This window comes from Protobothrops mucrosquamatus, unplaced genomic scaffold (genome assembly GCF_001527695.2).
Source record: "Protobothrops mucrosquamatus isolate PMUCROS unplaced genomic scaffold, P.Mucros_1.0 scaffold4356, whole genome shotgun sequence".
Taxonomy (NCBI): Eukaryota; Metazoa; Chordata; class Lepidosauria; order Squamata; family Viperidae; genus Protobothrops; species Protobothrops mucrosquamatus.
In genome coordinates, this window is record NW_015390270.1 from 24,318 (window position 1) to 49,472 (window position 25,155).

At 43.8% G+C, this 25,155-nt stretch overlaps 1 protein-coding gene across 1 annotated transcript in view; it reads left to right on the top strand.

Moving 5' to 3' along the window:
• LOC107298894 (disks large homolog 2-like) overlaps positions 1-25,155 on the top strand; it is a gene marked incomplete at both ends in the record, with an annotated part of 58,658 nt that overhangs the window by 13,048 nt on the left and 20,455 nt on the right. The window contains 2 exons of the mRNA XM_015828255.1: positions 6,816-6,842; positions 16,812-16,950. Coding sequence (XP_015683741.1) covers positions 6,816-6,842; positions 16,812-16,950 — 166 coding nt within the window. The remainder of the gene's footprint in view (positions 1-6,815; positions 6,843-16,811; positions 16,951-25,155) is intronic.

The window sequence follows — 25,155 nt, forward strand, 5'->3', positions numbered from 1 at the left end:
ACTGCTTTAGAAAGAAGGTTGCAGTTTATTGAAGAGCCAGACAGAAAGATGGTTCTGGCAGGGAAGAGGGGAGAAAAAGGGCTGAGCACATGTAGGTAGTAGGTTTTTATACCCCTCTCGAGCCTTTTGTTTGAAGTAGTTTCCTGTTCCTGTTTCAGGCTTTGTATTTCCTGTGTCACATATTCTGACCTGAGTCTAGATGTGCCTTTCTGGTATTCTTGTTGGTGGTGGATTAATCCTATTATATATCCTGCTTCCCTGGTGCTGGGGCTAATGATTCTTAGAGTTTGGATGGGGTATGCAGATTTTAAGTGTCTGTTTAGGTGTCTATTAACACTGTTAATATAGGATATTATTGCTTTGACCGTGTCTTTGTCTTCTCCTAGCTTCTAACTCCAACTTTCCTGATGGTTTACATCTGCATTTGTATAGGGCTGGCTTCTGCTTGGGACAGAGAGACTTGGGGGCAGGGTTGGTTTCTGCTTTTAAAAACCTTTTGAGGAAATATATTTTTCTGCCCTTTTAATATTTCCTTCTCTGGGGGGGGAGGGCTGACTTCCCACACACTCAAGTCAGAAGCACCAAGATGCTTCCAGGTTGAAAGGATTAGCGGGTAACATCACCGTTGGCCTGGGGACACTCAGTTGGGGAGGCTCCTTTCATGTTCCCAGCAGGAGCTGGAGCGAAGGATAAGAACTCAACCCCACCCTATGCCAGCTCCTGGATCTTGAACATGGGCTTGCTAACCTCCTTCCCAGCATTCCAGCCACTTGAGTCACCGTGCTCCATAGCCCCACCAGTTTTTATGTCTTCCTTGATCCCCTCATCATACATCCCTGTCTGAAGACACATAGTTGAGAGAGGCAGGCAGAGTGGATGAAAGAGGTCAGATTTCCCCCCCCCTCCCCTAAATTTTAGCAGGTGCCCAGCCTTTTAGACAAATGACATCTTAAATGCCCTTTTCTGGTCTGCAATCAAAGCTGGAGGGGCTTGTTCTTTCGCAAGGCTAACAATACCTCACACCAGCCAGACTCTGACGAGAATTTAATTACCCTTTAATTTTGTAAATTGTTCTTTTTGGCATCTAAGGGCAGAAGGGCGATCAATCTTATCCCCTCCGGAGTCCTTTATTGGGTGTGATGTTTTTGCAAAGAGCATTGTGAGGAAGCCAGGCTGGTCTCCCCTTGTTGCTTTTAATCTTGGGTTCAGCCTGTTGGAAAAGGTCATCATTAGGCTGCAGGCAAAATTTAATGTATTTTTAAATAACTGCTCCGTGTAGGAAGGAAAGAGACCTGCTGTGGCCTCATTTGTCTACGGAGGGCTTGAGCATTTGATGGAAGACCTGGTGCTTTTGTGACCCCGGGATCAAGAATCCAGCATAGCTCTAAAGACCATGATTTAGATCAGGGCTTTTCAACCTTTTCACCCATTGTACCACTTTTAGGATATGGCAACATCCGAGTACCACCATTCGCCTAGCAAGGTGTCAAAAACGTGATTACCCCCCCCCCAAAAAAGGAAAAAAGTGATGAAGTACAGGTAGTCCTTGACTTACAACAGTTCTCTTAGTGACTGTTCGAAGTTACAATAGCACTGAAAAAAGTGCCCCCCAAGCCACAGCCAAGCAAGACACCTGCCTGCCCACCCGGTGGCGCTCTTCCTGCTGTCCGAGGTTTTCATTGTTGTGAGCATTTCTGTTGAGGATTGGCAGCAGGGGTGGGGTGGGGGGTGTTTTGTTTTTATTGCCCCCCACCCCTGCTGCCAATCCTCAATAGAAATGCTCACAACAATGAGTGGTGGGTGGTGGCAGCAGATTTTGGTCACTTCACATGACCCTGGGACACTGTGACCGTCATAAATATGAATCAGTTGCCAAGCATCTGAATGTAAATCACAAGACCCTGGAGATGCTGCAACATCCCAGCTGATCGGTGCTTCTTCTGGGCTCAGCAGAAGCGTCAGGATCAGTGCTGCTTTCCAGCTGATTGGTGCTTCTTCAGGGCTCAGCAGAAGCACCAGGATCAGCGCTGAGCTCCAGCTGGAGCCTGGCACTGATCCTAGCGCTTCCACTGAGCCCAGACAGCCCCGAAGAAGCGCTGATCAGCTGGAAAGCGGCACTGATCCTGGCGCTTCCACTGAGCCCTGACAGCCGGTTCAGCTCATTCCCCTCCCCCGCTACCACTTTTCTAGGATGGTCGTGTACCACCTGCCAGGTGCCAATGTACCGCAGGTGGTACCCGTACCACTGGTTCAAAAGCCCTGCTCTAGGTCCATGGCCCAGTACTGTTGGGAGGAAGCGGTCCGTGCAAGCAGTGGGCGAGCATACACATGCACAAAACTGCATTTGCACAAGAGGTGCACGTGCAAAACCATCCCCTCATCCTGTCCCTGACACTGCCAGTCTGCAGAGCAGGAAAGGTTTAGGACCGCTGATTTTAAGCTTCTCTGTTGGCTTCAGACAATTCAGTCCAGAAAATAAGCTTAAGATGCAGAAGGGTCTTGAACATTGGGGTCTGTCTAACAAAATGAAATTGAGTTTTGAAAAAAAAGGAAGGCGCCACATTTAGGCAGGACAAACCAAATGCACAATTATGGAATAGGTGGTAGCTGGCTCAACAGTAGTGGCTGTGAGAAGGATCATGGAGTCCCCAGTAGACAATCACTTAAATACGAACCTGCAGTGCGCTGCAGCTGCCAACAAAGCTAATGCAGTCATAGGCTGCATTCACAGAAGGACAGAATCAAGATCACATGAAGTGTTAATGCCACTATATAAGGCCTTGGTAAGACCAAACTTTGGAATATTGCCTCCAGTTTTGGTCGCCAAAATATAAAAAAAAAGATGTTGAGACTCTAGAAGGAGTGCAGAGAAGAGCAACAAAGATGATTAGGAGACTGGAGGCTAACACATACAAAGAAATGTTGCAGGAATTGTGTATCTCTAGTTTAATGAAGAGAAGGACGTGGGGGGACATGATAGCAGTGTTCCAATATCTCAGGGGTTGCCACAAAGAAGAGGGAGTCAAGCTATTCTCCAAAGCACCTGAAGGCAGGACAAGAAGCAACGGATGGAAACTCATTAAAGAGAGAACCAACCTAGAACTATGGAGAAATTTCCTGACCATGAGAACAATTAATCAATGGAATGACTTGCCTCCAGAGGTTGTGGGTGCTCCAACATTGGAGATTTTTAAGAAGAAATTAGACAGCCAGATGTCTGAAATGGTATAGGGCAAGGGTAGGCAACCTTGGCTCTTTTATGACTCGTGGACTTTAACTCCCAGAATTCCTGAGCCAGCTATGCTGCCTCAGGAATTCTGGGAGTTGAAGTCCATAAATCATAAAAGAGCCAAGGTTGCCTACCCCTGGTATAGGGTCTCCTTCTTGAAAAGGGCGTTGAACTAGAAGACTCCCAAGATCCCTTCCATCTCTATTATTCTGTTATTCTGTGAAGCTGCTGAAGTAACAATTTTATGATAATCTCTTTTTAAAAAAATTCTTCCAGGTCTCTTGTCCTGATTGTTTTCCAAGCCTATCCCATTCTGCATGACTGCTCAAACACGTAGTTGTCCTCCCCCTGAGTCTTTAGCCAGCCCACGACAGAGCCAGGGAAGTGCATCTGATGGTAATTCTTAAAATTACCGACTGTTGTGCTATTGACATCTAGTAAACATTTTAGCCTGAGAAACCAGATCTATCCATGCCTGTGGATAGGTGGGCTAGCACTGGATGACTGCAAATGCGCTCTATATTCTTGAAGATTATTTGGAACTACACCTGGTGTAGAATGCAGAGCTTGGAGGGTGGAGTCAAGAAAGGAAGCGGCTTAGAGTCATTACATTCCCTCAAGCTAATAATAATAATAATGATGATGATGATGATGATGATGATGATGATGATGATGATGATGATGATGATGATGATGATGATGATGATGATAAAGTTGGAAGGGACCTCGGAGGTCATCTAGTCCAACCCCCTGCTCAGGCAGGAAACCCTATACCATTTCAGACAAATGGCTGTCCAGTGTCTTCTTAAAAACTTCCAGTGTTGGAGCATTCACCGCTTCTGGAGGCAGGTTGTTTCGCTGGTTAATTGTTCTCACTGTCAGGAAGTTTCTCCTTAGTTCTAGGTTGCTTCTCTCCTTGGTTAGTTTCCACCCGTTGCTCCTTGTTCTGCCTTCAGGCGCTTTGGAGAATAGCTTGACTCCCTCTTCTTTGTGGCAGCCCCTAAGATAACTGTTATCCAGCACCAGTTTAGTGCTGAATGTTAGTTGACCGGATTCTTGTGTATAGGCATGAGCAATAAACCACCTTAACTGAAACTTGATGAGTGGCCCTGATTCTTTGCGGTCTGACACTGGCTGAGATCATTGGTCCCTGGAGCTCTGGCTTTAGGACCTGTCACAGTTAATTTCCTTTGTCAGCTGTTGTACTTTGCAGAAGGAATAACCTTGAGGAACGGGCGACAGAGTCACCAGCAAGATAACAGTCAGATTTTAAAAAAAGGATATTTGGGTCAGTTAAGACCCTCTCTAGTTTTCACAAAAATAAAGGAAGGGGGGAGGGTGGCTGCATTTAAACTTGTAAGATTTTGTTACTATAGCTTTATAATAAAAGCTATATTAATTTGTAGGGTTATGCTTTCCTAATCTAGTCTACTGACGGACGTCTTCATATCTTAAAGGGCTTCCTTTATTTTTACTTATTTCATTTATTGATTTTTATCCTGACTTTATACTTTTACAAATAACTCAAGGCGGCAAACATATCCAACACATCTTCCTCCTCCTATTTTCCCCACAACCACAACCCTGTGAGGTGGGCTGGGCTGAGAGAGAGTGACTGACCCAAAGTCACTCAGCTGACNTCACCTGGCTTTCATGGCTAAGGCGGGACTAGAATTCACTGTCTCCTAGTGATTGGCCCAAACTCACTCACCTGGCTTTCATGGCTAAGGCGGGACTAGAATTCACTGTCTCCTGGTGATTGGTCCAAAGTCACCCACCTGGCTTTCATAGCTAAGGTGGGACTAGAATTCACTGTCTCCTGGTGATTGAGTCAAAGTCACCCAGTTGGCGTTCATGGCTAAAGCAGGACTAGAACTCGCTGTCTCCTGGTGATTGGCCCAAACTCATCCAGCCGGCTTTCGTGGCTAAGGCGGGACTAGAACACTGTCTCCTGGTGATTGGCCCAAATTCACCTAGCCAGCTTTCATGGCTAAGACGAGATTTGAACTCACAGCCTCAACTTAGAACTAGGGAGAAACTTCCTGACAGTTAGAACAATTAACCAGGGGAACAACCTGCCTCCAGAAGCTGTGAATGCTCCAACACTGGAAGTTTTTAAGAAGAGACTGAACAGCCATTTGTCTGAAATGGTATAAGGTTTCCTGCCTGAGCAGGGGGTTGGACTCAATGACCTCCAAGGTCCCTTCCAACTTTATTATTATTATTACTATTATTATTATTATTATTATTACTATTATTATTATTATTATTATTATTATTATTATTATCTTAACCACTAGATCAAACTGGCTTCTTCCTCCTTCCTTTACCAAATCAACACACTTGAGATGTACAAGAAATATTAAAGCAGTAGATACGCATCATTGGCACCATCACTCCCTGGTGACTTTAATGAAGATAATAATATCAATCCAATTAGACCTGTTGGCCTCTCGGATTTTTTTTTTAAAGAGGAAGGAAGAAAAATAGCAATAAGCCAGTGGTATTAATAGCAGGTATAATTTCATCAGGCAGGAATGCAACCCTGAAATTATCATTTTCAAGCTGCCTATTAAGCCTTTTAATTCATCACCTTTAATCGTATCACACTTGTCAGTTTCGACTTCCTTATTTGTGCCTGTTTTTAATAGCCAAACAATTGGGTTTCTGGGACAATGTGGCTCTTCATTAGTAGGAGAAAAATGACATTTAAAGGGAAAAAAATGCCCATTTTATTAGAGTTTGATACTATTGGACGGCAAAGTCTAAGTTAATCATGGTCCAATCCGCCATAGTCATTTTCTATTGTTAAAAAAAGTAAATATATATTTCTTGGTGATTTCTTAGATATTTCCACGTAGGTTTTTTTTGGCAACAATAGAAAAGCAGTTTTTTATCTGCCTTTGAGGCAATCTGACTTTGCTTGTCAGAAGGTTGCAAAAGGTGATCACATGACCTTGGGACACGGCAACGGTCATACGTATGAACCAGTTGCCAAGCGTCTGAATTTTGATCACGTGACCCAGGGGGATGCTGCAATGGTCGCAAGTGTGAAAAAATGGTCCTAAGTCACTTTTTTTCGGTGCCCTTGCAACTTTGAACAGTCACTAAATGAACTGTTGTTAAGTCAAGGACTATCTGTAAATGGTGATCATGGGGATGTTGCAACTGTCGTAAATAGATGCTGGTTACCAAGCAACCAAATTTTGATCATGTGACTGTAGGGGATGCTGCCACTGTCATATGTACAGGGACAGACCATAAATATTATGACCCAGGAGACCAAGGCAAGCCTCTAGAGCAAGGGTCTTCAAACGTGGCCCTTTTATGACTTGTGGACTTCAGCTCCCAGAATTCCTCAGCCAGCGTGCCTGGCTGAGGAATTCTGGGAGTTAAAGTCCACAAGTCATAAAAGGGCCAAGTTTGAAGACCCCTGCTCTAGAGAGTCCTTTATTGCTCTCGATAAATGTTCCAGTAAACGGCCCTCCAACGACCATAAGGCTCAAGCCCCACATTACTCTGAAGGCAGCCACCCTCAGCCCCCCAAATAACAGCCCCTATAGTGTAAAGAAAGCCCACAGAGTAGGAGCACCCTCGCAGGGCAAGGTCCAGGGTCCCAAGTCCAATCCACTAGGATTGCTGCCCCAAAGAAGAGGGAGTCAAGCTGTTCTCCAGAGCGCCTGAAGGCAGGACAAGAAGCAACGGGTGGAAACTAACCAAGGAGAGAAGCAACCTAGAACTAAGGAGAAACTTCCTGACAGTGAGAACAATTAACCAGTGGAACAACCTGCCTCCAGAAGCGGCGAATGCTCCAACGCTGGAAGTTTTTAAGAAGAGACTGGACCGCCATTTGTCTGAAATGGTATAGGGTTTCCTGCCTGAGCAGGACTAGATGACCTCCAAGGTCCCTTCCAACTTTATTATTATTATTAACTGCCAAACAAGCCAACAGTAAAACTGCCCAATTAAGGAACTCCCAAAGAGCACTCCCACCGACACTGACAGGGCAAATCCCATTTCCCGCTAGCACTGATAATAATAATAATAATAATAGTAAAGTTGGAAGGGACCTTGGAGATCATCTAGTCCAACCCCCTGCTCAGGCAGGAAACCCTATACCATTTCGGACAAATGGCTGTCCAGTTTCTTTTTAAAAACTTCCAGTGTTGGAGCATTCACTGCTTTTGGAGGCAGGTTGTTCCACTGGTTAACTGTTCTGTCAGGAAGTTTCTCCTTAGTTCTAGGTTGCTTCTCTCCTTGGTTAGTTTCCATCCGTTGCTTCTTGTCTTGCCTTCAGGCGCCTTGGAAAATAGCTTGACTCCCTCTTCTTTGGGGCAGCCCCTGAGATATTGGAACACTGCTATCATGTCCCCCCTCGTCCTGCTCTTCATTAAACTAGTCATACCCAATTCCAGCAACCATTCCTTATATGCTTTAGCCTCCAGTCCCCTAATCTTACCTAGTTGAGTAATGATCTTATCTAGTTGAGTAATGAAATGTCTGCAAGAAAGCAACCAAGCTCAGAGACCACCAAGGACCCCACAGTTCTCTAACTCAGTTTGGTTGTGGTGAACAGTTCTCACAATTATGACTGTTGCAGCACCCTAGCAGTCTTGTGATCCTACTTGGCAACCGACATGCGTTTATGATGGTCCCCGGGGTGGTCATTGTGCAGCCTTCCTAGAGAGCTTCTGACAAAGTCAACGGGAGAAGCCAGATTTGCTGAACGATCCCACGATTCACTTAACAACAGCAGAGATTTGCTTAAAAATCATGGCAAAATAAGTCATGAAACAGGGCCTGGCTCACTTAACAACTGCCTTGCTTAGCAATGGAAATTTTGCGCTCAACTGTGGTTGTAAGTCAAGGACTACATTTTCCAGCTAGGCATTAAAATCATCTGGATTCCTTCTCAAGTACACACAGTGTATTAACCACTGGACCATGGAAAGCACCGCAACCTTCTGGTTTGTCCTAGACCACCATTGTCTGCCTCTTTGATGTGCCTCAATTAGCAGACCTTCAAAGCAATGTTCTTTCAGAGTTCACTTCTTATTAGCCTCCAACGAGGCCAGGAGAGACAAAGTGGAAGAGAGTGACAAAGAGCAGCCAAAGGCACGTGTCACCTATGATTTTATTGTCCATCCATGTGACGAAGTAATTGGCATTCCTGTCACAGAGTCTCGTGGGCCATGTGTGGTTTTCTCTTCCTGGGTACAAAAGCATACGCGGGTTTCTAATTTCTTCTCGCTCTAACCCTTTCCTGCCTTCTTTTCTTCCTTTTGACTCAGATTAACTGTGGTCCCTTCCTTGTCCTAGAGGATTTCTTACCATCTTGTTCAGAATCCTCGAATGTGCTCAGCATCTACGCTGGCACAAGTGCATTTATGTCCTCTATGATGCCTTTCAAACATGATCAAGTCAGCACGGGACATTTAACCCATACACTAGAGCAGGACTTTTCAACCTTTTCACCCATTGTACCACTTTTAGGATATGGCAATATCTGAGTACCACCAGTCGCCTAGCAAGGTGTCAAAAACTTGATGACCAAAAAAAAAAAAAGGAAAAAAGTGATGAAGTACAGGTAGTCCTCGACTTACAACAGTTCGCTTAGTGACTGTTCGAAGTTACAATGGCACTGAAAAAAGTGCCCCCCAAGCCACAGCCGAGCAAGACACCTGCCTGCCCACCCAGCGGCGCTCTTCCTCCTGTCCGAGGTTATCATTGTTGTGAGCATTTCTGTTGAAGATTGGCAGTGGGGGTGGGGTAGGGGGGTGTTTGGTTTTTATTTCCCCCCCCCCCCCGTCTGCTGGGTGGTTGCAGCAGGTTTTGGTCACTTCACATGATCCTGGGACACTGTGACCATCATAAATATGAATCCGTTGCCAAGCATCTGAATGTAAATCACAAGACCCTGGAGATGCTGCAACATTCCAGCTGATCGGCGCTTCTCCTGGGCTCAGCAGAAGCGCCAGGATCAGCGCCGAGTTCCAGCTGGAGCCTGGCGCTGATCCTGGCACTTCCACTGAGCTCTGACAGTCCCGAAGAAGCGCTAATCCCAGTGCTTCTGCTGAGCCCTGACAGCCCTGCAGCTCCAGCCGTCTCTCACTCAGGGTTGTGCGGTGCTGCCACCGGTTCAGTTCATTCCCCTCCCCCCTACCACTTTTCTAGGATGGTCGCGTACCACCTGTCAGGTGCCAATGTACCATAGGTGGTACCCGTACCACTGGTTGAAAAGCCCTGGACTAGAGCAACCGCAATTGCAACAGAAGAAGAGACACACAAAAACATTAGCAATAGCAATAGCTCCTAGACTTATACGCCACTTCACAGTGCTTTACAGCCCTCTCTAAGCAGTTTACAGAGTCATCGTATTGCCCCCAACCATCTGGGTCTTCATTTTACCGACCTCAGAAGGATAGAAGGCCAAGTCAACCTTGAGCTGGTCAGGATCGAACTGCCCGCAGTGGGCAGAGTTAGCCTGGAACGCTGCATTCTAACCACTGCGCCACCACGGCTCTTCTTAGGGAATTTCTGGCACTCTAAAAAATTAGCCATCCGTAGACACATAGACACAAACAACGTCTACATGCAAAAGAAACACAATCCAAAGACCAAAATGCCTCCCCACCAGCACTTATGAGCACAGATTAATTCCAAGATTAAGATCAGACCAACAGTCAAGTAAACAATCCACAATCAAGGAACTTGCCAAACAAACCAACAGTAAATAGCCCAGACAAAGAACTTCTAAGACCACTCCCACTAACACTGACAGGGCCAGCCACTAGAATGTAAAACGAGAGAAAACCCCACTCCTTACTGTCACTGATGATGTTACCTAGTTGGGTAATGAAACATCTGCAAGAAAACATCCAAGCTCAGAGAGCATTAAGAGCCCCTTAGAAATGCATATATCACCGAGCAGGTGGAATATAGCCCTATCAGGATGACACCTTGAAGAGAGCTGCAATTCTCTGCTGGATTTAAGAATTCCCTAATGATTTATTATCTCTAAGAGGGAGAGGTATAAAACCCGTGACTCACAGTTTTTCAGCATTCCTGATCCAAACAAGTGAGCTTGAGAAATCTCTGCTCTTTTCCTTCTGCATGGAGAGATTGGGAAGGGTTCGTACAACGCTTTTAACCTCCCTCTCCAAATGGGGCTTGGCTTGTCCATTTTTGGAATTGTCAGAAGAATAATTTGGGGTTCCAACTCGAGCTGCATAAGAACAAATCAAAATGAAATCCTGACAGCTGAGAGAAAAGGAGACTTACTTATACCCCAAAGCAAAGAGATTCGCCTGTGGGGATAGCTACAGAGAAAAAGAGGTATAAAAGGGTTGTTTTATAGGGACACTGGTCCTTTGTGTAGGCTTGAGGGACATGCTGGTTCTAGTGTGTGACACTTGAGGGGCATGGGTATATGTATATGTTGACCCGGACAAGGGGTTGATCAAGTGACGTGGATTGGGTCTCTTTGTTTTGAGTTGTGAGCATTAAAATTGTGTTTCCATTATGTTAATTCAGTTTCGTGTGTTTGCTTGTGTGTGTGGTTTGCAATTTGAAACAAGTGTTTGATTCCTTCTCATGTTTGCTGTGAGTTTAAAGGGTTTTAAGTTAATCAATAACTTTGTTCGAGACTTGGGCTAGTTAACGTATGATTCCAGTGGTGGGATTCAGCCGGTTCCCACCACTTCGGCAGAACCGGTAGCTAATTTTTTGTTGCCCAGGCCCAGAATGGACTTCTGGAAGCGGCATCCACACAGAGAACCGGTGGTTCACGTATTTGAATCCCACCACTGTATGATTCCTTCTACAACATTTCTAATGCAGTTATGTAAATTTATCAATTCTTCCCACTGAATGCAGTCGAAATATGCTGCAAATGACTCAATGTGTCCTTCAAATGTACGGAGGTGCTCTAGGCTCATGCGTTAGCTGCGTCCATAGAGAGTGAGTGCAGCATCACATAATCCTCCTCAACCAGCTTTTGCAGCAACTGACTCACCTAGTTAAGTGGAAGATTCATAAATAATGGAGGAAAAGAGATTTAAGCGCCAATACCGCCATCCCCTAGCTCAGGGGTGTCAAACTCAATTTCATTGAGGGCCGCATCAGCATTGTGGTTGCCCTCAGGGGGGCGGGTGTGTGTGGCCAGGGTGGGTGCAGCCTACTGGGTGGGCGTGGAGTGGGTGTGGCCTACTGGGTGGGCATGGCCAGCTCTACATCGTTCGCGTCAAGGGTGCCTGTGGGGGCCTGGGCAGGAGTGGGACAGATCTGGCAGAAGGGGGTGGGACTGGGGCAAGCGCCAAGGCATGGTCCATTTCTTCATTCCTCACAAAGGGTGACACCTCCCCAGCATGCACCCAGGGGGCGGGGGCGACACAGCAGGGGCTGGTTCCTCGCTGTTTCCAGACGGCCTTGTGGAGCTAAGACTGAATGCGTTTCAGCATAGATGGCCACCACAAAATTGTACATTGGCTCCCGGCCGGCCTGGGCCAGGGCCAAGGCAGCGGGGGCCGTTCCCTCACTGTTTCCAAGATGGCTTCGCGGGCCACATGAAACCACTTCGTGGGCCGCATCCGGCCACCGGGCCTTGTGTTTGACATGTCTGCCCTAGCTTCATTTGAAGATAGTGATAGATTGATATGAAGTTCTTCCTGATGGAAGAGAATATTTGTAGCTGAGGGTTGAACTGTGGGGTCCTTGGTGCTCTATGAGCTTGGTTGTTTTTTTGCAGATGTTTCAATACCCAACTAGGTAACATCATCAGTGCTTGGCCTGATGACATTATCTAGTTGGGTAATAAAACGTCTGCAAGAAAACAACCAAGCTCACAGACCATGAAGTACACCTCAGAGGTTCTTCCCATGGTCCATACGTAGTCAGAGGTTGACCACCATATTCTGTGCCAGATGCAGCTTTTGCATTTTGATAAGAGCAATTCCATGGAGAACATATCAAACACATCAGTCTTTCTTAACCTGGGGCATTCTAGGTGCATCGAATGTCTGTGTCCACAATCTGCAGCCTACCTATGGTAGATCATTCTTAATTTTTATCTGATAATTACTAGGTCCCTTCTGAATTGATAAATTCACGTGTTCCAGACCATATCAGAAACATTATATGCAGACAATTTCTGTGACCAAAACATTCTAGATATACCTATTTTTTCCCCAAAAGAGGGCAAAGAACTCACCATTCTGACCTTAAGCATTTAGATCAGGGGTCTTCAAACTTGGCCCCTTTATGACTTCAACTCCCAGAATTCCTGAGCCAGCATGGGGGAACTATGCCCCTTCATGACTTGCGGACTTCAACTTCCAGAATTCCTGAGCCAGCATGGGGGAACCATGGCCCCTTCATAACCTGCGGACTTCAACTCCCAGAATTCCTCAGCCAGCATGGGAGAACTATGGCCCCTTCATNCCGGTGCCATGGAGCGCTTTAAAGATAATAACCATCACCTTGAAGCGCACCCGGAAGGCCACCGGTAGCCAATGCAGCTCGCGCAGAAGCGGCGTAACGTGGGAGTGACGAGTCCCTCCCAACACCGCCCGCGCGGCCGCATTTTGGACCAACTGGAGCCTCCGGGTGCTCCTCAAGGGAAGCCCCATGTAGAGAGCATCATGACTTGTGGACTTCAACTCCCAGAATTCCTCAGCCAGCATGGGGGAACTATGGCCCCTTCATGACTTGCGGACTTCAACTCCCAGAATTCCTCAGCCAGCGTGCCTGGCTGAGGAATTCTGGGAGTTGAAGTCCGCAAGTCATAAACGGGCCAGGTTTGAAGACCCCCGGTTTAGATATTCAGACACTGGATGTGCTGTCCTAAGATACAGTAGTCCTCGACTTATAACAGTTCATTTAGTGACTGTTCAAAGTTACAACTTTGGGGGGGGAAAGTGACTTATGACCATTTTTCACACTTACAACCATTGCGGCATTCCCATGATCATGTGATCAAAATTTGGACACTTGGCAACTGAATCGTATTTATGACGGTTGCAGAGTCCCGGGGTCACGTGATCCCCTTTTACGACCTTCTGACAAGCAGAGTCAACAGGGGAAGTCAGATTTCACTTCACAATTGTGTTACTAACTTAACAATTCCACTTAACAACTGTGGCAAGAAAGATTGTAAAATGGGACAAAATTCACTTAACGCATGTTTCGCTGAGCAAGGGAAATTTTGGGGTCAGTTGTGGTTGTAAGTCGAGGACTACCTGTGTAGACAGCAACAGGAACTTGCTGTCTTGTTTGGTATGCACTGTTTTGATACTAAGGAGAGTGGAAGCTACAACAAATAGCAGTGTAAAATGATAATTGGGTTATTAGGTAGTTCGATATTGACAATCTGCTTGTATAGCAACCACGAAGCCTTTGAGCGGCTAGAAAGAAAAGATATTTAATTTGCCAATTTTAGATCTGCTTTCTTTGAAAATCTTTGGAAATCTGCCAATCTGGAAATCAAATCATGTCAGATGGGTTGTGGTTTAAGAAGTATCTTTGTCCTAATGAGAGTTCTGTTATGAGATGACATTGTTTAATTCTGGAAAGAGGTATCACAATTGAGAGAGAGAGAGAGAGAGAGAGAGGGAGAAAAACATAGACACATGTTTTAATTTCTCTAGATTCGATAAGCCATTCTGTCAATATTATCACCCGCCAACCAGATTACATTTGAAAACCTTTTATGCCTATAATTTCTGACATCTGCCTTTATTTTTCGTTTGCATGATTCATGGTTTGCATGATTTTATACATTAATTTTTGGCATGATGGTTAATGTTGTTTTGGATCCAAGTGTTTACAGTCGTAATGGGGCGTTTGTAGATTTTTATGTCTATCATTTTTCTCCCTTTATTTTTTTGCTTTTATTACTAAATTTTAAATATCCTTGGAGTGTAAAAGTGGCATGAAACTTTGGTGACCAAAATAAAGCACATGCAATCAAATTTGGAAGCAGGAATGGATGCTGCAGGTTTTTAAACAGTGTGTAAATCTATTAGGATTGTGAAATGATGAAAAAAAATATTTAATAGATCTGAATAAAGAAAGGAAAGTAGATTGATATGCCATGATGAATATGTATATATTATCTATTATTGATATATGTATGTATGTATGTGTATATATATATATATATATATATATATATATATATATATATATATATATATATATATATATATATATATATNAGCACATCTCACATTCGTGGCAGTTTGCCCTGATGAAGCCGGGAGGACCCGGCGAAAGCTCGGCGTTTTATATTTATTAAACCTTTTTATGGTTTCATAATTCTCCTGGTGGGCTCACTTTTTTAAGTGCTATCAGTCATGAATTTACCTAGGAGACAACCTTTTATTTTTAGTTTATTGTGTAATGATATATATATATATATATATATATATATATATATATATATATATATATATATATATATATATATATATATATATATATATATATATATATATATATATATATATATATATATATATATATATATATATTCAAGGTAGCTCATAGAATTTAAATAAAGCAAAATAATTAAATACAGGTATGCAAACGTTATAGTACACAAATAAAAAATGAGTATATATACCATAGCAAACAGTAAAACACAGTAGTAATAGTGTAGGATGGATGGAAGGCTGAGTCAAGTGGTTGGAATGTAATATTTCAGCCTGACTCTGTCCACTGCCAGGAGTTCGATCCTGACAGACTCAAGATTGACTCAGTCTTTCATCCTTCCAGGTCAGTAAAATGAGGACCTAGATTGTTGGGGGCAAATGCTGACACAGTAAACCACTTAGAGAATGCTGTAAAGCACTATGCAGCGGTATATAAGTCTAAGTGCTATTGCTATTGAGCTGGTCAGGATCGAACTCCTGGCTGTCAGTAGAGTTAGCCTACAATACTGCAGTTTAACCACTGGACTATCAGGACTCAGCTTAACCAAGGATAATTCTAACCAAGCTTAACAGGAGATGTGAATGCAGCTGCTACATCTTTAGCCTCATTAAGACTGTTTTCTGAACCCAGTCATAAGTTTGTGGCAAGGAAATGCTTTCTTAGAAGAAGCATTCTCATCGTGATGGATAAAAAAAATGGGAATGCCTCTTTTTAAAAAAAGAAAAGAAAAAAGAAAAAGTTTGCAGCTTTCAGATGTAACTGAATAAGAATTCCCACTGGCCATAACTAACATAGCTAATGGTTCTGGATGATAAGAGTTTGACCCTATTTGAAGGATAACCAGTGGTTGGAAACTGAACAAAGAGAGAAGCAACCTAGAATTAAGGAGAAACTTCCTGATAGTGAGGACAATTAACCAGTGGAAAAGCTTGCCTCCAGAAATTGTGGGTGCTTCATCACTGGAAATTTTTAAGAAGAGGCTAGACAGTCACTTGTCTGAGATGGTATAGGTTCTCCTGCTTAACTAGGGGGCTGGACTAGAAGACCTCCAAGGTCCCTTTCAGCTCTATTCTATTCTATTCTATTCTATTCTATTCTACTCTACTCTACTCTACTCTACTCTACTCTACTCTACTCTACTCTACTCTACTCTGTTCTACTCTACTCTACTCTACTCTACTCTATTCTATTCTATTCTATTCTATTCTATTCAAATTCTATTCTATTCTTCTTCTGGTTGAGACAGGACTTCTTCAGGGCTTTTAAAATACATCCTTGTAGCTACATTAATATGCTCAATAGCATACGTTGCTTCTGCGTAAGCATTCTGAGTTCCAGTTGCATCTGCTTAATTTCTATATCCTTTTATGCAACTTGGAAGTAAACCTCAATGTTTTCATTAGGATCAACTTCCAGATAGTCCCACAAAGAATTGGAGCCACTACCAATTAATCTGGGGAGGACTTCCTTAGCGTTCTCCTTCTATTTTGAACTACAGTCTCCACTGCCCTTGCAATCAGCCATGTTGAGAGTTTAAATATCTGTTGAGCATCACACTTCCTACTTCCGGTTTTAGGAAACATTACAGATAGTCCTCGACTTAACGACTGCAATTGAGCTCAAAATTTCTGTTGCTAAGCAAGACAGTTATTAAGTGACTTTTGCCCATTTTATGACCTTTCTTGCCACAGTTATTAAGTGAATCACTGTAGCTGTGAAGTTAGCAACCCAATTGTTAAGTGAATTTGGCTTGATTTTGCTTATCAGAAGTTTGCAGAAGGGGATCACGTGACCCCAGGACACGGCAACCGTCCTAAATATGAACCAATTGCCAAGCATCCAAATTTTGATCACATGGCCATGGGGATGCTGCAACAGTCGTAAGTGTGAGAAGTGGTCATTGAAGTGCCGTTGTAACTTCAAATGGTCACTAAACAAACGGTTGTAAGTCAAGGACTACCTGTGCACTTCTAACGTACGGAGATCTTAAAAATCCTTGAAGATCTCAACCCCCTTTGACTCTTTCCCTCCTTGGTCTTCTTCTCAATGCTTCCCTTGTGAAGCCAAGGACAGAGATTGGACACAGTCACCACAGTTGTCCTCCGCTTTTACCAGCTAGTTGTTTTGTCAGCATGAGTGTGACAACAATTAGACGCCCTTGTTTTTCGGCCATGCCTCTTTTCCTTCACAGTCATTCAATGACAAGCGTAAAAAGAACTTCATCTTTTCACGAAAATTCCCATTCTACAAGAGCAAGGAGATGAGTGAGCAGGACACCAGTGACCCGGAACGTAAGTACATGCTTAGAGACAACCTCACAGCAAAACACGTGGGTGACATTGCACGGCACACCAAGGCATCCTCATACACCTAGGCAAGGCTAAGTCAGGTTCAGGACAGGTGAGGCATTACTACTATGATCAATGTATATAACAGTCTGGATTCCCTGTGGGGCTTATGGGAGGAGAGGGAAGCAAAATTTACATCTGTCACTAGCGCTTGAACTATTCAAAACATCTGTTTTGGCCACTGTTCCTTCCACTTGGTCCGTCTCAAATTTGGGTGAAGGGGAAAGCCATGTCTTCACAAAATGTTTTGGGGACTGGGGTTTCATAACCTTCCATCTTAGCTAGTGATCTAGGTAGTCCTCGATTTGCAACCGTTCAAGGATACAGTGGCACTGAAAAAAAGATCTTTGGTCCTCTCTGAGCTTGGTTGTTTTCACAATCACTGATGGTGTCATGAAACGTCCGCAAGAAAACAACCAAGCATCAAGGACTCCTCATTTCAACTCTGAGCTAGAAATATTCTCTTTTTTTTGGTACTGAAAAAGGTGAGCGGCCTAAGGATGGAGCTCTCACCTCACAGTCAGGAGGGTGTGAATTGGATCCTAGGGAGCGGCCGATATTTCTCTCTCTGGGCACAAAGAGGAAATATTTGCTGTGAACTCCATATAGGTGTCAGGAAGGGCATCCGGCCAGCAAACGCTCAGCTTCATTCAGTTGCCTGGACTCCACCCCGAATTAAGGGATTAATTACAGCATCGTTAAAAGAAAAAGAAAAAGAAGATGACTTATGACCTTCTGTCCTCGCACTTATGACTATTGCAGCACCCCCATGATCACATGACCCAAACATGGGCATTTGGCAAGCAGGATGTATTTTCAACCGTTGCAGTGTCCCCCCCAACCAGCTCCCAAGAAGAGAGGTCAATGGGGGAAGCCTGATTCAGTTAATATCTACCCAAGACTTTTAACAACCTCAGCAATTCGCGTAACGACCACGGCAAAAAAAAAAAAGGTTGTAAAATTGAGTAGGATTCCGTTAACAACTTAGCAACGGAATTTCTGATCTCAGTTGTGGTCATAAGGTGAGGACCGCCTGCACTCCTTGGGTGAATTGTGCCTGTGAGTTCCCACTCAAATATTTACGGCTTTGACGGGTCTTAGCTTGAAAGCTCAGTCTATTGAACCGGAAGGCTCTTCATGATGGGATGGCTTGGACTAGTTCCCAGCTATTTAGAAAAAAAAAAGGGGGGGGAGTGTCTTATCTGTGAAAATCAGATATCTGATTGAAGTTTTCCCACTTTGCCGCTTCAAGGAATGCAGCCGAAGTGGGAAATCGAGATGCAAGTAATTTCTAAGCCATAAACTAAAAAGAAAAGAGAGAGATAATGAGTCTCCACTGGATTTAATATCTTCTATTGGGCATTTAGGGGCGTTTAGGGAGTGTAATGGCTCAGTAATTAAAGATGCTGAGCTTGTCAGCTGGAAAGCAGACGGCCTGGGGTTTGAGATCCAAGCACTGTGCAATGGGGTGAGCTCCATTACTGTTCCAATTTCTGTCCACCTAGCAATTTGAAAGCATGCAAATGCGAGTAGATTAATAGGTACCACTTCAGTGGGAAGGTAACAGCATTCTGTGTACCTTTAGCACAGTGGTGGCGAACCTATGGCAGGGGTGCCAGAGGCGGCACTCAGAGCCCTCTCTGTGGGCACACGCCGTTGCCCCAGTCCTAGGCCTTCAGCTGGGTTTTATAAAACCTTTTCGCTTTAGGCCTCCGCCGCCATGTGCAAAACAAAAGGTTCAATCAATCAGTCAATTTCAACTTCTCGCGGGGAAAAAAAAAGATCTTGCAAAGTTGGAATTGATTGATTGAACTTTTTAGTCCCACCCAGTCTGCCGTTACCACCTCAGCCACGCCCACCCAATGGGCCACACCCAACCAATGGGCCACACCCAGCCAATGGGCCACACCCACCCGACGATGCATAAGTGGGTTTTGGGTTGCAGTTTGGGCATCGGTCTCTAAAAGGTTCACCATCACTGCTTTAGCATATAGCCATGCTGGCCACATGACCATGGAAATGTCAATCAATGGTTGTAAGTCGAGACCTACCTGTATATTGCTATCACACGTATCCAAGCTTCCTTAAAAAAGCAGGCGTAAGGATGATATGTTCTCAAACTTCCACAGCTCCATTTATCTGAGATTAGAGGACATAAAATGAATGCTGGCCAGGTTCCCGATGCCCTCCCACGTGGTATTCAACAACAAGCTGATGTCAGCTGTATTCTGATCTGCCAGCCCAAACAGCTTCAATTTGTCCAATTTCTGAGACCACAGGTATTCCTCAACTCACGACCACAACTGAGCCCAAAATTTCCGCTGCTAAGCAAGACGGTTGTTGAGTGAGTTTTGCCCCGTTTTACAACTTTTCTTGCCACCGTTGTTAACTGAATCACTGCAGTGGTTAAGGTAGTAGCCAGGCTGTGGCTTCCCCCATTGACTTTGCTTGTCGGGAGGTCGCAAAAGGTGATCACGTGACCCCGGGGACACTGCAACTATCATAAATATGAGCCAGTTGCCTAGTGTCTGATTTTTGATCCTATGACCATGGGGATGCTGCAATGGTCATAAGTGTGAAAACCAGTCGTAAATCACTTTTTTCAGTGCCGTTGTAACTTCGGTCACTAAACAAATGGTTGTAAGTCAAGGACTACCTGTGTTTTTTTGTCTAAAGAGAGTGTTTTGTTTTCTCACTTTAACTACATCTCTTTGGCTTCCATGAAAGTCTTTGAATTGGGAGATTAAGCCTTACTTTTCTCCAAACGTGGGAATCCAGATTGAATTATCTGCATGGTCTGTCATGGTAGTATCCATTTCAACTGCACTGACCTGTTCCTTCCTCTTCTGCGGCTGTTCTTTCCTTTCATTGCTCTCTCCGGGGACTGCCGTGCAGGACTTCCCCGGATTAGGGGACGACGGTTATGGGACAAAGACTCTGAGTAAGTTCCCAGGAATGGTCACTTATAACCCTTTCTTTGGAAATAACTTTGTTTTTCATTTCATTTCTATTTTTTTTTCTTACTTTTAAAGTTTGGCTTTTTTTTTTCTTCCTAAAGAACCTTCTCCTCCTCCTTTTAAGCATGCACAAGATTAGATTTTACTTTTGGTCTCCAGCTTTGAATGCACTGGGGGTGGGGGGGGGAAGAGGAGTTTTCATCTTATTTTGTGTTCTGCATGACTACATTAATAGCATATAGCCTATGCAATGGATATGTTGATCTCTGCCAATAACAACTTTGTTTCCAGTATAATGCATTTTGTGACCATGGATTTTTTTTAAAAAAAGATCAGTGCTTTTTAAAAACAAGCTTAGGATTCTTGAAAAGTTGAAGAACAGATCCCCATCAGAAAATACTAGATAATGAAGAAGCTGTCCAAAAAGTGACTTATCCAAGATGGACAGTAGAGAGTAAGGTTGATGATGAAGAATCTGCCCAAAAGACGACTTATCCAAGATAGATGGTAGAGAATAAGGTTGATGATGAAGAAGCTGCCCAAAATATGATTTATCCAAGATCGATAGTAGGGGTAAGTTTGATGATGAAGAAGCTGCCCAAAAGATGACTTATCCAAGTTAGACAGTACAGAGTAAGGTTGATGATGAAGAAGCTGCCCAAAGGATGACTTATCAAAGATCGATAGTAGGATGTAAAGTTGATGATGAAGAATCTGCCCAAAAGATGACTTATCCAAAATAGATAGTAGAGAGTAAGGTTAATGATGAAGAATCTGCCCAAAAGATGACTTATCCAAGATGATAGTAGAGAGTAAGCTTGATGATGAAGAAGCTGCCCAAAGGATGAGTTATCCAAGATTGATAGTAGGGGTAAGGTTGATGATGAAAAAGCTGCTCAAAAGATGACTTATCCAAGATCGATAGTAGGATGTAAAGTTGATGATGAAGAAGCTGCCCAAAAGATGACTTATCCAAGATAGCTAATAGGAGCTATTGTTAAGGTAGAAAAGTGGGATACAAATACTTTGATTCAGTAACAAAGAGGTAATAAATAGAGGTATCATTTATTTCCTTTTCTCTATCATTTTTCTTCTTACATAAGAGAACTATGCACAGTAAATGAGACAGTATATAATCAACATGATAGTGCTAATTTTCAGTGTAGGTATCATTTCCTGCCTTTCCTTGACGTTCACAGCCTAAAATGATGTCAGAAGATTTATCCTTAGAATACTTATTCTAGGATTTGTTCTAGAATTTCATGCTGAGATGATGCAAAAGACATCTCCAGTCTTGCCCGTTATGCACTCTGAAGGTTCCAGCAGTTTTGGGGCAAAAGACAAGACATTGGGCAAAAATCTCCCAGAATGCAAATCACTCTTTTGAAGACTTGCTAAGCTCAGTTCTCGCAATCAGAAGTGACATCAAGGTGGCACTTCAGCGTACGTTCCTCAGGTTTCATTTCAGATCAAAGAGTTGGAGATGATTAACGTTCTTTCTTCTCAACTTTCATCTTCATTCTTCTTTCCACCACCTTAACAGAAACATTTTTAATTAATAATTTTAGCAGATTGCGATTTCACGTTCTTTGCAGCAGAAGTCAGATCTGAAAGTGTTCCTCTTTAGGGCTAATAATGTTTCATGTTAATGAATCAAACATTTCCCTTCCACCACTACCCCCAACAAAGAGAGATAATAATAATAATAATAATGATGATGATGATGATGATGGTGATGATGGTGATGATGATGATGATGATGATAAAGTTGGAAGGGACCTTGGAGGTCATCTATTCCAACCCCCTGCTCAGGCAGGAAACCCTATACCATTTCAGACAAATAGCTGTCCAGTCTGTTCTTAAAAACTTCCAGTGTTGGAGCATTCACAGCTTCTGGAGGCAGGTTGTTCCACTGGTTAATTGTTCTAACTGTCAGGAAATTTCTCCTTAGTTCTAGGTTGCTTCTCTCCTTGATCAGTTTCCATCCGTTGCTTCTTGTCCTGCCTTCAGGCGCTTTGGAAAATAGCTTGACTCCCTCTTCTTTGTGGCAGCCCCTGAGATACTGGAAGACTGCTATCATGTCCCCCCTCGTCCTTCTCTTCATTAAACTGGACATATCCAATTCCAGCAACCGTTCCGTATATGTTTTAGCCTCCAGTCCCCTCATCATCTTTGTTGCTCTTCTCTGTATAACTTATAAAGTTATAAAGCCGGTCAAATCCTAGGCAGAAAATATATTCAAGATCTTATGGCATTTTCCTTGCATCTGAGCCTAGGATACCACAGTTACTCTGAATGTCGGTTAGTTAAGTCCTTTAAAAAAAAAAAATTCAGATAAAATCAGTTCAGAAATGCATTATTAGTTCTTGGGAAGAAATCTTTTTGCTTCTAGATTACTGGTTTTCAAACTGGGTCATGGTTCAAAATGAGTTCAGGCAAACAAGCTCACTGGTGAGTAGCAATTTCATGTTGTTGCAAAGTGCAATCATGGATAAACGTTGATCATATTTAAAGTAACCTTCTCAAAGCGGCTACCTTGCACATGTCCTAGAACAGGGGTCACCAACCCCCCGGTCTGTGGACCGGTACCAGGCCGCAGCATGCCAGCAACCGGTCCACACAAACAAGCAAAGCCCCATCCATGGGATGCAGGCAGCACACAAAACCATGCAGTCTCAGGTCTGTGGAAAAACCTTTCTCTACAGAACCGGTCCCTGGTGCCCCAAAGGTTGGGGACCTCTGTCCTAGAACACAACCGGTGTCATTCCCATCCATCACAGCATTGCTGGAGGTGCGGGATAAGAGCTGCAGCCTTACACAGCTGAAGGATATCTCATCCAGCATGACAGTTTCACGGAGCATCTGCTCAAAGTTCTGAAGAAACAATGTCCTCTAGAACAGGGGTCTTCAGACTTGGCCCTTTTATGACTCGTGGACTTCAACTCCCAGAATTCCTCAGCCAGGCATGCTGGCTGAGGAATTCTGGGAGTTGAAATCCACAAGTCATAAAAGGGCCAAGTTTGAAGACCCCTGCTCTAGAACCTACCTCTGGTTCTAGAGGGCAGCATTGAGTATCTGCTGTAGACACGGAGAGGTTCCAAGGGAACCCCCCAAAACAAGCATTAACTGGAACACGACTATTGCACTTGTGTGCTAGTTCAGTGCATATGTGGAGAAAGCATCGATGGAATTTTGCACAGGCACATTTAAGACAATCCATATTTTGGTCTATTTCAAAGGATCATAGAGTTGGGAGAGACCTTGAAGGTCTTCTAGTTCAGTGCAGGGCAGGAACCCTCAAAACATTTCACACAAGTAGTTGTGCTTGAAAGCTCCAATGATGGAGTATTCATGACTCCAGGAGGCAGGTTGCTTCACTGCTTCGTGGATCTCACCGTCAAGAAATTCCTCCTTATTTTCAGTTTGAATCTCTCTTTGTCGACATTCCCCCCTTTTGAGTTTCCTCCTATCATCAAGTACGATAGAGAATAAATTCACAACTTTTCTCCATGACAGCCCTTCAAGTAGAGCATAGAATAATAAAGTTGGAGGTGACCTTGGAGGTCTTCTAGTCTAACTCCCTCCTCAAGGCAGGACCTTTATACCATCCCAGTAAAATGGTTGTCCAATCTTTTCTTGAAAACCTCCAGTGAGGGAGCACCTACAACACCAAGGAGCAACCTATTCCATTGATTAATTCTTCTCACTGTCAGGAAATTTCTCCTTAGTTCTAGGTTGGTTCTCTCTTTAATGATCTTCCACCTGTGACTTCTTGTTCTGCCCTCAGGTGCTTTGGAGAATAGGTTGACCCCCTCTTCTCTATGACAGCCCTTCAAGTATTGGAAGACTGCTGTCGTATCATCCCTAGTCCTTCTCTTCGTTAGACTAGACATACTTAGGTCCCTCAATCATTCATCATATAGTTTACCCTCTAGAGCAGTGTTTCTCAACCTTGGCAACTTGAAGATGCTGGCTGGGGAATTCTGGGAGTTGAAGTCTACACATCTTCAAGTTGCCAAGGTTGAGAAACACTGCTCTAGAGTAAGGGTCTTCAAACTTGGCCCTTTTATGACTTGTGGACTTCAACTCCCAGAATTTCTCAGCCAGCATGCCTGGCTGAAGAATTCTGGGAGTTGAAGTCCACAAATCATAAAAGGGCCAAGTTTGAAGACCCTTGCTCTAGAGATCCTTTATCATCTTTGTTGCTCTTCTCGGCACTCCTTCTAGAGTCTCAGCATCTTTTTTGTGTCATGGGGACCAGAACTGGATGCAGCATTCCAAGTGTGGGTCTCACCAGTGCAATATAAAGTGGTACTCTCACTTTACAAGATCTTGAAATTGTTCTCATGAGTTTCCTTAACCTTCTCTTCTTTATCATTATCCAATGATATATCTTTCTATATCATTCTATATCAGTGAATTTCCCTTAAACTCGAACAAATCTGCAACTAAGAGTCCCCCTGGATGTTACAGTAACAGAGTTGGAAGGTACCTTGGAGGTCATCTAGTCCAACTCCCTGCTCAGGCAGGAGACCTTTACTATTTCTAACAAATGGCTGTCCAGAACCTTCTTAAAAGCCTCCAGTGATGGAGCACCTACAACTTCCGAAGCAAATTTGTTCCACTGGTTGATTGTTCTCACAGTTAGGAATTTTCTCCATAGTTCTAGTTGCTTCTCTCCCTTGATTAGTTTCCATCTATTGTTTCTTGTCTTGCCTTCAGGTGCTTTGGTAAATAAGTTGACCCCCTCTTCCTTATGCCAGTCCTTCAAGAATTGGAATACTGCTATCATGTCACCCCGGTCCTTCTTTTCACTAGACTAGACATATCCAATTCCTACAATCGTTCTTCATATGTTATGGCTTCTAGGCCCTTTGTTGCTCTTCTCTGAACTCTTTCCAAAAATCTCAACCTCTTTTTTTGCATTGGGGTGACCAAAACTGGATGCAGTATTCTAAGTGGGGTCTTACTAAGGCTTTGTAAAGAGGTACTAGAACTTTGTATGATCTTGATTCTTGTTGTTGTTAGTTGCAAAGTCGTGTCCGACCCATCGCGACCCCATGGACCACGTTCCTCCAGGCCTTCCTGTCCTCTACCATCTTCTGGTAGAGGACAGGAAGCTCACACCTACTGCTTCAGTGACTCCATCCAGCCACCTCCTTCTCTGTCATCCCCTTCATCTCTTGCCCTC